The sequence below is a fragment of the Haliotis rubra genome, unplaced genomic scaffold (genome assembly GCF_003918875.1).
Source record: "Haliotis rubra isolate DU_JTF1 unplaced genomic scaffold, ASM391887v1 Scf668, whole genome shotgun sequence".
Taxonomy (NCBI): domain Eukaryota; kingdom Metazoa; phylum Mollusca; class Gastropoda; order Lepetellida; family Haliotidae; genus Haliotis; species Haliotis rubra.
This window is the reverse complement of record NW_025767377.1, coordinates 214,410-227,582: the sequence shown is the minus strand read 5'-3', so window position 1 is coordinate 227,582 and position 13,173 is coordinate 214,410. Positions and strand designations below refer to the sequence as shown.

The following is a 13,173-nucleotide window of genomic DNA, read 5'->3' as shown; positions in this document are numbered from 1 at the left end:
GGTCTCGGATGGGGCATGGGATGATGTACCCCGAGGGACCAGTGAACAACGTATTTATCTTACCGAACACCTCAATGGTAATTATGAACTGTTTGAAGCACGGGTATCCGATCATAGTATGGAGTACAAGACAAGAAAAACAAATATAGAGTTATCTCCCTTCTATCGATTTGCATTCGGTAAACATCGGTAATTTCCGTATATCATACCTCGAGGAAAATAATTACTACTACGAAGTACCAAATGAGTTCGGCATTCCCAGCGGGTACATAGCAAATGTTACTCGCTCGAAAGCGGGGTACATTGGAAATAATAGAAGAGCGCTCAGCCAATCGGAAAACGACATTTATGTGTGAGGCAAGATAATTGCTCTTATTAGTCACGGGTTTGTCTGACCCGCCCTGTATATTCACAGGCCACCGTCGTGAACGATCGAACGAATTAACGAACGAAAACATAGCTGTGACTAATCCACGTAAAACGTTTAAAATGAACACTGATTCATGGTCAAATCCTTACAATATTCACAAGAGTTTATTTCTAATTTTATAAATTAATATCAAATATAAACGAAACAATAAAAATCAGCAAATCTACATTCTGAACAGGAATAACAAATATCGGAAGTTCGCAATCTTGAGTAAATGAGTAAAATGGACAGCTCCAAACAAATCTACAGATCAAAACAAAAGATAAAAAAAGCCACACACAAAATAATTTGTACGAGATTCAAAGCCTATGAAGCCCTTTGTCAATATTATGTAAAGTCCGTCAGGGACTGGCGATTTCTGGATGGGGGAGTACGGAGCGAAGATCGGGGGTCGGGTTCAGTGATAGGAAGCATAAAAGATTTAGATTTGTCTTTAGTTTTCACCAAATATATACTTTTCTAAAACGAAAGTGTATTTACAGTGTTCAGTGTTATTACATGCAACTGTTCTCTTTCCAAACCGGCTGTTACAGACAGCGTTGATATAACTGGATTATCGCTGAGTGCCGTATAAAACAGAAACATAGAAGCACATATTACACAGCGAGTCGACTGACAAAACACCCTGATAATAACTAGAACAACTAAAAGATTTTTAGATGAACAAATAAATAGAACCTCCTAAAGGGGAAGTTCACTAAAAACATTATTTTACTTGCAGTTTTTCTGCACAATAGGTATTTGCTTAGTAGTTTCATAGCCAAAGCAATACAGATATCATAAGTAAGTAATGAGTAAGTAAGTAAGGAAGTAAGTTAATAAGTATTTTATTTTATTTTGGTTATTATATTCAATTTTTTCAAATTTACGGGGGGTCCTTACTTCCATAATAAATACACCATGGCTTAAGTCCCTTGCAATATGACGTCACTGGTGCCAATTGATAACAGAATGACGTCATTAGACCCTATTACACACGTATCACGTGGTGTAGGTACAAGAGTGTGATTCTTGTGTCCCTCTGCGCAGCCTTCTGTGTTAACCTCTTGGGATATGTCATAATTTCTGAACAACCATAACGGTAGTTATCAGCTTTGCCGACTCTTTGTTACAATTACAATGAAAACAATAAAAGCGAATGACAATGCGCAGTTTGTCAGAATGTTTCTGATTACTTGTCACATTTATGTGAATACTACCCTTCAGTAAACGTCCCATAACGTGAATTTTGAGAACCCAGTCACCGGTAGCGATGTCATTCGTCAACACTGTGGTAAATATTTGATGAACTTTTATGAATGAAAGTAAGTACGATCAATCTATAATGTTGCAGATTTTGCATACCTTTTACATACTATGTCCATACATTAATGTGGATATTTTTGCCTTAGGACTAGCCAGGGGACCGATTCAAATTTGCACCAATTACGTCATAACTTAAGGGGATAAACACTGACCTGTTTATGTCGGTAAACAAATGCATCATAACATCATTACATTTCCACTCTTATTTTGTGCTTCTTACTTTCGATATGAGAAACTTGATTGCATATCTTGATATTTACTTATTCTGAAATTGTGTTTTGTGTTTTTAGTTAATACTTCTCCTTTAGAGTCTACTATAAAGAATAAAGAAAATATAATAATTTCCCAAACAAATAAAATATAACCTCAACAATTTTATAAATGAATAAAAATAACATCTTTAAAATTGCAATAATAAAAATATGACACAAATATGCTATAACTATTTCATAAAAACATTATCTAAAGTTAGACCAAAAGTAGGTGCCGGTTTAGTGAGATGACAATAAACAACAATCAGATTGCATCATAAAGATCAGCAGACCATTGTGGCGTCTTCGTTACCATGACACCACAGTAAATTGACATCACAAATCTCGCTTCTACTGAAGCTGGTAGCCTTACGTTTTACACTTTTTCGCAAAGTCACTTCATACTAGTGTTCACATACTGAATGATGTTTGATAACAGAACAGAATCTCACCCTTGTGTCTTACCATATCAAATACATCAGCATTCGTCACAATGTAAAAGTAGCATAACTAGTACCATTAAGACGTCACCATTTACTATAATAACATTCGTTATATACACATCGAAACACGATACAAATACCAGACCAATGGATTTAGAATCCAGTTCACACTGAAGTAGTATGGACAAACTATTCAACAAATTACACCGAAAATAACTGCATGCCTGCTGAGTATGTCTGTTACAGTCAGAATGAGAAATCAGTTATTTCGTGAAATTACTAAGAGGGTCAGCCATTTCGTGAAATTACTAAGAGGGTCAGCCATTTCGTGAAATGACTAAGAGGGTCAGCCATTTCGTGAAATTACTAAGTGGGTCAGCCATTTCTCTGGATTATGGTATATCAGGATCACTTAACTAAGTTTTGCCTATTGAGACCACGGACAACGTTGACATTTTCTTGAGCCTCCAATCTGATAATGGATCAGAGTTCACGTCTCATGTTATTAAAGAAATTCAACACGTCTGGCCAGAACTAGCACGAGTACATGGTAAGCCACGCCATCCCCAAAGTCAAGGATCAGATGACAGGGCAAATGGCGACATAAAAGACATGCTGGTAGTGTGGATGAGTGATACCAAGACTAAAGACTGGCGACATCTTATTCATTTCACGACTGAAATCTTTAGTCATTTCACGAAATGACTGATTTGACAATCTAACATATCCAAGATTATACAGTTGACTCTCATAGAAGCAAATTAGTACTTTGTGTTGAATGAATCGGATGTTCCGGTTTATCCGACACTGCTGTTTCCAACTTTCACATTCACCTCCAGATAACATCAATTACACAGAGACTACCCCATGTATGACTTGCTTTCAGAGCATATGTCATATGTCCCTAATCTGTAAATTGATAAACAACCAGGAACTGTAAATGTTTTACGACATATCACAACTAATCACCTTACATGTATAAGTAGGATTTGTTTTTGAACTGTGTTTATACGGGAAAGACAATATGGTATCGGAAGAGCTATCACATCAAACACGAATGTCAAATGAACAGTTTAAAGATCCTTGAAGCAGCAGCAGCGAAGATGAGAGCATCTGGAAAAAAGTGTAAATCGAGAGTCAATACTTTATTGAGAGAGAGAGAGAGAGAGAGAGAGAGAGAGAGATTACAGGGCATTGTGTATCCACGTGTTTTAATAAATCACGTGGTCACGTATTGACAATGTACAACATTTTTAACGCTTGACGAATCACCCCACTCTTTATAAGGGTTCCGTTTTTGATTGACTGTTTTGTAAACGGTTCCAGAAAGTGAGAATGGTCTCATGAGACATTGGTGTCTTTGGAAGTCTCACTCAGCTTTCTGAGTTCACACGCTCACATGCTATATCGTCATTGTATTGGGACGGTGGGGTAGCCTAGTGCTGAAAGCATTCGCTCTTCACACCGAAGGCCCGGGTTCGATTCCCTATATGGGTACAATGTGTAAAGCCCATTTCTGACGTAAGCCCATCCAAATCCGACCGAGGGAGACATCACCAGAACATCAGACAATTCTCAGTTGACATCATGGCCCCATTAGCCTTCAGCGGTCAGATCAGCTGACAAATTGGCCTGATTTCAGAGGTGTCAGGAACCATACCATGACTGACAAACCTGTGTAGATTCTTCTAGTTTTTATTTGTTTGGCTGTAAATAATCGATCTAAGCAACTGGGATACGATGACATGTGTCAACCAAGTCAACCACGAGGGTAAAATGTACATGTTAGTATCGTCCAGCTCAGAGTGTACCGTAGGACGACGAACACAGATATTTGGTACGTCATAAGTGTGGATGTAGGTGTAATAAATAATAATAATATGTTCACTTATTTTGCGCTAAACTTCATTTACTAGGTGAATGCACATTGCGCTAACCATCAAAGCAAAGCAAATTATTAACCTGGATAATCCAAGCTGTAGGCGCCAGAAGGTGAGGTTAAATTGGGTTTTACGTCGTCCGCTCATATGACGACGTGCAGAGTGTACGGCTGCTTGTACTAGTCCAGACTTAAGCTGGTTTTATAGTACTAGCCCACTGAGATACCATGCCGCAGTGAAGCATGAATACCCCACTCAGACACATTATACTGACTCCGAGCAGACCAGTCCTTGTTGTATCCATTAATGCCGAGCGCCAGGCAGGGACCAACATGTACCATATTGTAAGGTCTTTTGGTATGACGCTGTCGGGGATCGAACCCGCGACCTTCCGCTCTCCGGGCGGACGCTCTAATCACTACACCACGGAGGCGGTCTCACGCTTGAAGGTAATAGTCACACAACTTATCCCACTGGGTACCCATTTTCGTCTGGGTGAACAGAATCAATTTTGAACAAACTCACTTGCCTAAGGCGTGACCACATGTATGACATGTATTTCGTTGTGAGGCAGGACCAAAGTCCTAGAAACTCTCAGAGTCAAGCTGCCAAACACGGTCAACCATCCATGCATAGACCACACACCTGTCAATTTATCAATATCATTGTAAAAGGTCCAATACGTACCAACGAACCTTCCTCTTGCCAGGGATGCTGGGCTGGTTAAAACTACAAATATAAATTATGAGAAACACATAATACTAATAAAACAAAATATACAGGACCACAAGCCAGAGGATTTCAGATTAATAAATTTCAAACAATACATCATACATTATGATGTATGGTACTGTGAAGAATTTCGAGTCATGTAAAAAAACAACATTTAACTTTAATCCTCGCAAAGACACGAGGGCCTGTTTACGGGAGGTGTGGTTCCTAAAAGTGACGCAAAACTGTTTCTGTTAATTCTTAAATTATTTTAAAGGCAATACTTCACATGTGATATAATTGCGAGTATAATTTTAGGTTTCTCTTTCAAAGGCAAAGGTAGTTATAAATGTATGTATTAAGAAAAAGTATTGTTGCAGAAAAGAATTTATAAATGACTTCTATCTACTCATGTAAACTCTAAATGTACTACAGGCCTGTGGTCTTTTTAAGTACCGAAATACAGATTGATTGAAATGTATGTATGTCCAATAACACGCACAATGTGTAGTATTCGATAGTTCATTTGCAATACTCGTCAACTGAACAGTTATAGTTCATGCACAAAATTGGGTAATTTATGTGAGAATTGGTAGCTAGTATTTTAAAATGTGATTACAATGTGGCTCGGATGGTTACAATGCTGAAGACCAATTCTAAGCCAGATGTTCACGGGTATAATGTGGAAAGGGATGTGTCTGGTCTTGGTTTGAGTATTTACGTGATGCTGTCGGGACATGCTGACAAATATATGATAAATGAAAAGATATTTTATAAACTAACCATTTAGGTCCTGGCAAAGAGGCCCCTTCCAGTAGGTCTGGCACCCAATTGGACATACTCCAGTGAGAGGGCTACACGTATCTCCACGACAGTAGCCACACATTCTTCCACAGTTCTCCCCGTAGTACAGCCGGCTGCATCTCGTTTTGCACGTGGCCCCTTTCCACCCGGCGCTACACCCTTGCGGACAAGCACCGTCAGTTGAGTTACACATCGGTCCGTTCTTACAACGCCCACACGGAAGTGAACATTGTGATCCATACATTCCAGATGGGCATTCTGGAGCAGAAGCATCCGTTATACACTTTCAAGGAAACGAAGTCAAGAACAAGACTGAGTACTCAGGTACGGAGTGCTCTATTGACAAACTTTATGGACAACGGTGCAAGAGTCTGTACCTAAACGTCGGAGTCTGTATCTAAACGTCATAAAGTTTGTAAATATTGTACTCCCCAATTTCTAAAATGCCACTCAAAAACGTTTTGGTATGCTCATTTCTTATGCAGTTTGCACCTGTGAACGTAGTTAGTTTCGGAATGAAGGCCACCTGTGGTGTAATCACTCGCCGTAGCCTACGCTATTGTTTGATTTTTGGCGATGTCTTCGCGAATTTCAATTATCCATTTATATAACTTTCAATGCCTTTTTGGCTTTTAGACAAATGGGATGTATGTTTCGTTGGATAATTGATACTGGTTATTCTCTAGTCTGGGATTCACGTTTCATAAAGGTGTCATATTATTTTTCCATTCATCATATTTAAGACTGCAGTGAGTGTAGGCGTTCTGGTGAGTGTGTGAGTGAGTTGAGTTTTACGCCGCACTCAGCAATATTCCAGCTATATGACGTCGATCTGTAAATAATCGAGTCTGGACCAGGCAATCCAGTGATCAACAGCATGAACATCGATCTGCGTAATTGGGAACCGATGACATGTGTCAACCAAGTCAGCGAGCCTGACCACTCGATCCCGTTAGTCGCCTCTTACGACAAGCATAGTCGTCTTGTGTGGCAAGCATGGGTTGCTGAAGACCTATTCTACCCCGGATCTTCACGGGTCGTAGGCGTTCTGGAGAAACCCTCTAATCACATAAGTGGTAAACATCTCCGTCCTGTATCAAGGCTTTATAACACTGAAATGTACTTCAATATATGTATATATTCAAATCTACTCAAATGTTCAAATTAGTGGTGATTTTTAACAGAAATGTTTTTCAAGTGTCTTGTTGTTAAATTTTGTTCAAGTCTAGTTAACGCTATTTTCGCTTTGACCATGATGTGTATATTCACGATCCACTTGGAGAAGAATATTTAACAAACACATCAATCGCAATACGTCATTATATCATTAAGTCCACGTTTGTCTTTAATTCAAGATTCAACTGCTTTGCGTTGATGATATACTAAAGTGTTACGTGGGACATAGTTTGCCTGTTGCCTTACTATTTAAAATATAGTGGCGAGTTTTCAATTGAGAGGAGAATTACTTATCTGTCGTTTAAAGATTATATACCTTTCTGCTGACACGTGTCTCCCCGCCAACCTGTTTGGCAGCCGCTCGGACACTTTCCGGACACGTGATTACACGTTGTTCCCTCTTTACAGTGGCCACAGGAGGAACACCCCCTGCCGTATGTTCCGGGCTTGCATTCTGGAAGATCATTAGTTAAAGGTTGAGTATAGAGAACAGGCATCCAAGGAAATACTTCCTAACGTCTAAAATGCCACTCAAAGAAGTTACGGAATGCTGATGTCTAATACAGCTTGTGCCTCTGAACGTGGTTAGTTTCTGAATGAAGGACAAATGTGGCGTAATCACTCAAAACGTATTTAATTGTTTAATGTATGTAGTTGTCTTCGGGAATTTCAGTTGTCTATTCATATAACTTTCAACGCCTCTTTGGCTTTTAGACAAATGGGATGTTTGTTTCGTTGGATAATTGAGACTGGTTATTCTTTAGTCTGGCATTCACTTTTCATAAAGGTGTCATATTAATTTTCCATTCATCATATTTAAGACTGCAGGGAGTATAGGCGTTCCGGAGAAACCTTGTAATCCGCAATAGTGGTACTTGGTTGTCTAGCCTCTATATACGCGTGGGTTTCATATAAGTGGTAAACATCTCCGAACGGTCTCCGATCACGCCGTTATATAACACTGTAATGCAGTTCATGCTAAGATGTTTCGGACGATAATGTGCACTTTTTGCATTACGTCACAATGTATAGGCGTCACTGCGCCATTCTAGTCTGCCCCCTCGTAATCGAACACTTTTGCATAACGTCACAATGTAACCGACGTCACGATGCATGTCAGTTGTCATCGCCTTGTACAGCCTCCTACAGTAAACTACTCCAATGCATCCCGTTTCTTGGTTTGCAGTTGCTTCACTCGGCTAACATTACGTTTATGTTTTCCCACGGTTAAAATATCTCAGTTCGACTCACAAGTTTTATAGCGACACGGTAACGTTCGCAATGTTTATATTCCCACAATGCTTCCGTGGAATGTGGTTTGACTAGTCAGCTTCATCCGGATGTACTGATCTAAACTTACGTTGGTAGCAGAAATGCGACGTTCGTATTGCCCCATATGGTTTACGGTACTCACAGATGTAATTAAAATGATTTAAGAGAAGATATTTAACCAGAAAGTAAACCGTCATCAAATTGTTATCATTTGTATTTTTCTGGTAACGTCAATAGAACAGCGCGCCAGTTAGCCCTGTGCGAGGATTCTTATTTAGGTCACCGACACCGTCGTTTGTTTTCTGCCTTAGATTAATTGTAACTATCCTTAGAAAGTATTAAATCTGGCATCTTTGAAAAGAAATACAGTTAGCTCTACCATCATGTATAGTGTGATAAAGCACACTTTCGCCCTGAACTATTGGTGTATTCAGGACAGGCACGCTGTAAGGTTATCATGTTGGTGTATTGAGGACAGGCACCCTGTAAGGTTATCATGTTGGTGTATTGAGGACAGGCACCCTGTACGGTTATCATGTTGGTGTGTTGAGGACAGGCACCCTGTACGGTTATCATGTTGGTGTATTGAGGACAGGCACGCTGTAAGGTTATCATGTTGGTGTATTGAAGACAGGCATTAAGTAAGGTTATCATGTTGGTGTATTGAAGACAGTAACGCTCTAAGGTTATCATCTTGGTGTATTGAGGACAGGCACGCTGTAAGGTTATCATGTTGGTGTATTGAGGACAGGCACGCTGTAAGGTTATCATGTTGGTGTATTGAGGACAGGCACCCTGTAAGTAAGGTTATCATGTTGGTGTATTGAAGACAGGCACGCTGTAAGGTTATCATGTTGGTGTATTGAGGACAGGCACGCTGTAAGGTTATCATGTTGGTGTATTGAGGACAGGCACGCTGTAAGGTTATCATGTTGGTGTATTGAGGACAGGCACGCTGTAAGGTTATCATGTTGGTGTATTGAGGACAGGCACCCTGTAAGGTTATCATGTTGGTGTATTGAGGACAGGCACCCTGTAAGGTTATCATGTTGGTGTATTGAGGACAGGCAACCTGTAAGGTTATCATGTTGGTGTATTGAGGACAGGCATTCTGTAAGGTTGTCATGTTGGTGTATTGAGTACATGTACCCTGTAAGGGTATCATGTTGGTGTATTAAAGACAGGCAATCTGTGAGGTTATCATGTTGGTGTATTGAGAACAGGCAACCTGTAAGGTTATCATGTTGGTGTATTGAATACATGTACCCTGTAAGGTTATCATGTTGGTGTATTGAGGACAGTCTTTCTGTAAGGTTATCATGTTGGTGTATTCAGAACAGGCAACCTGTAAGGTTATCATGTTGGTGTATTGAGGACAGGCACACTGTAAGGTTATCATGTTAGTGTATTGAGGACAGGCACCCAGTAAGGTTATCATGTTGGTGTATTGAAGACAGTAACGCTGTAAGGTTATCATGTTAGTGTATTGAGGACAGGCACACTGTAAGGTTATCATGTTGGTGTATTGAAGACAGGCACTCTGTAAGGTTATCATGTTAGTGTATTGAGGACAGGCACACTGTAAGGTTATCATGTTGGTGTATTGAGGACAGGCAACCTGTAAGGTTATCATGTTGGTGTATTGAAGACAGTAACGCTGTAAGGTTATCATGTTAGTGTATTGAGGACAGGCACACTGTAAGGTTATCATGTTGGTGTATTGAAGACAGGCACACTGTAAGGTTATCATGTTAGTGTATTGAGGACAGGCACACTGTAAGGTTATCATGTTGGTGTATTCAGAACAGGCAACCTGTAAGGTTATCATGTTGGTGTATTGAAGACAGTAACGCTGTAAGGTTATCATGTTAGTGTATTGAGGACAGGCACACACTGTAAGGTTATCATGTTGGTGTATTGAAGACAGGCGCACTGTAAGGTTATCATGTTAGTGTTTTTAGGACAGGCATTAAGTAAGATCATGTTGGTGTATTGAGGACAGGCATTAAGTAAGGTTATCACTTGAGAACAGGCACCCTGTAAAGGTTGGTGTATTGATCATGTTGGTGTATTGAAGACAGGTGTAAGGTTATCATGTTGGTGTATTGAGAACAGGCAACCTGTAAAGGTTATCATGTTGGTGTATTGAACAGGCACCCTGTTTATCATGTTGGTGTATTGAGACAGGCACCCTGTAATCAGGGTTATCATGTTGGTGTATTGAGAACAGGCACCCTGTAAAGTTATCATGTTGGTGTATTGAGTACAGGTACCCTGTAAGGTTATCATGTTGGTGTATTGAAGACAGGAACGCTGTAAGGTTATCATGTTGGTGTATTGAGACGACAGGTAACCTGTAAGGTTATCATGTTGGTGTATTGAGGACAGGCACCCTGTAAGGTTATCATGTTGGTGTATTGAGGACAGGCACCCTGTAAGGTTATCATGTTGGTGTATTGAGAACAGTCACGCTGTAAGGTTATCATGTTGGTGTATTGAGTAAAGGCATTCTGTAAGGTTATCATGTTGGTGTATTGAAGACAGGCACGCTATAAGGTTATCATGTTGGTGTATTGAGAACAGGCACCCTGTAAGGTTATCATGTTGTTGTATTAAAGACAGGCAACCTGTAAGGTTATCATGTTGGTGTATTGAATACAGGTACCCTGTATGGTTATCATGTTGGTGTATTGAGAACAGGCACCCTGTAAGGTTATCATGTTGGTGTATTGAGGACAGGCAATCAGTAAGGTTATCATGTTGGTATATTGAAGACAGGCAACCTGTAAGGTTATCATGTTGGTGTATTGAATACAGGTACCCTGTAAGGTTCTCAAGTTGGTGTATTGAAAACAGGCACCCTGTAAGGTTATCATGTTGGTGTATTGAGTTCATGTACCCTGTAAGGTTACCATGTTGGTGTATTCAGGACAGGCAATCTGTTAGGTTATCTTGTTGGTGTATTGAAGACAGGCAACCTGTAAGGTTATTATGTTGGTGAATTGAGTACATGTACCCTTTAAGGTTATCATGTTGGTGTATTGAGTACATGAACCCTGTAATGTTATCATGTTGGTGTATTGAAGACAGGCATTCTGTAAGGTTATCGTGTTGGTGTATTCATAACAGGCAACCTGTAAAGATATCATGTAAGTGTATGGAGGACAGGCACCCTGTAAGGTTATCATGTTGGTGTATTGAGTACATGTACCCTGTAAGGTTATCATGTTGGTGTATTGAGAACAGGCAACCTGTAAGGTTATCATGTTGGTGAATTGAGTACATGTACCCTGTAAGGTTATCATGTTGGTGTATTGAGTACATGAACCCTGTAAGGTTATCATGTTGGTGTATTGAGGACAGGCACACTGTAAGGTTATCATGTTAGTGTATTGAGTACAGGCATTCTGTAAGGTTATCATGTTGGTGTATTGAAGACAGGCACGCTATAAGGTTATCATGTTGGTGTATTGAGACCAGGCACCCTGTAAGGTTATCATGTTAGTGTATTCAGAACAGGCAACCTGTAAGGTTATCATGTTGGTATATTGAAGACAGGCAACCTGTAAGGTTATCATGTTGGTGTATTCAGAACAGGCAATCTGTAAGGTTATCATGTTGGTGTATTGAGGACAGGCAACCTGTAAGGTTATCATGTTGGTGTATTGGAGACAGGCGTCCTGCAAGGTTATCATGTTCGTGTATTGAAGACAGGCACCCTGTAAGGTTATCATGTTGGTGTATTGAGTACATGGCACCCTGTAAGGTTATCATGTTGGTGTATTGAGAACAGGCACCCTGTAAGGTTATCATGTTGGTGTATTGAGTACAGGCATTCTGTAAGGTTATCATGTTGGTGTATTGAGTACATGCACCATGTAAGGATATCACGTTGGTGTATTGAAGACAGGCATTCTGTAAGTTTATCATGTTGGTGTATTCAGAACAGGCAACCTGTAAGGTTATCATGTTGGTGTATTGAGTTCATGTAACCTGTTAGGTTATGATGTTGGTGTATTGAGTACATGCACCCAGTAAGGTTATCATGTTGGTGTATTGAGAACAGGCAACCTGTAAGGTTATCATGTTGGTGAATTGAGTACATGCACCCTGTAAGGTTATCATATTGGTGTATTGAGTACATGAACCCTGTAAGGTTATCATGTTGGTGTATTGAGAACAGGCAACCTGTAAGGTTATCATGTTGGTCTATTGAGTACATGAACCCTGTAAGGTTATCATGTTGGTGTATTGAGAACAGGCAACCTGTAAGGTTATCATGTTAGTGTATTGAAGAGAGGCATTCTGTAAGGTTATCATGTTGGTGTATTCAGAACAGGCAACCAGTAAACGTATCATGTTGGTGTATTGAGAACAGGCATTTTGTAAGGTTATCATGTTGGTGTATTGAGGACAGGCACACTGTAAGGTTATCATGTTGGTGTATTGAGAACAGGCATTCAGTAAGGTTATTATGTTGGTGTATTCAGAACAGGCAACCAGTAAACGTATCATGTTGGTGTATTGAGAACAGGCATTTAGTAAGGTTATCATGTTGGTGTTGTGACGACAGTAACGCTGTAAGGTTATCATGTTGGTGTATTGAGGACAGGCACCCTTTAAGGTTATCATGTTGGTGTATTGAAGACAGGTAACCTGTAAGGTTAACATGTTGGTGTATTGAGGACAGGCACGCTGTAAGGTTATCATGTTGGTGCATTGAGGACAGGCAATCTGTGAGGTTATCATGTTGGTGTATTGAAGACAGGCAACATGTGAGGTTATCATGTTGGTGTATTGAATACAGGTACCCTGTAAGGTTATCATGTTGGTGTATTCAGAACAGGCTTTCTGTAAGGTTATCATGTTGGTGTATTGAGAACAGGCAACCTGTAAAGTTA

General features: G+C 39.9%; 1 protein-coding gene across 2 annotated transcripts in view; it reads right to left on the bottom strand.

Moving 5' to 3' along the window:
• Positions 1-515: 515 nt before the first annotated feature.
• LOC124257589 (low-density lipoprotein receptor-related protein 1B-like) overlaps positions 516-13,173 on the bottom strand; it is a 186,555-nt gene continuing 173,897 nt past the window's right edge. For both annotated transcript variants that reach the window (XM_046691687.1, XM_046691688.1), the window contains 4 exons: positions 7,317-7,454; positions 5,804-6,082; positions 4,997-5,038; positions 516-3,542 (listed from right to left, as the gene is read on the bottom strand). In XM_046691687.1, the coding sequence (XP_046547643.1) occupies positions 3,490-3,542; positions 4,997-5,038; positions 5,804-6,082; positions 7,317-7,454 (512 nt within the window). In that variant the 3' untranslated portion in view covers positions 516-3,489. The remainder of the gene's footprint in view (positions 3,543-4,996; positions 5,039-5,803; positions 6,083-7,316; positions 7,455-13,173) is intronic.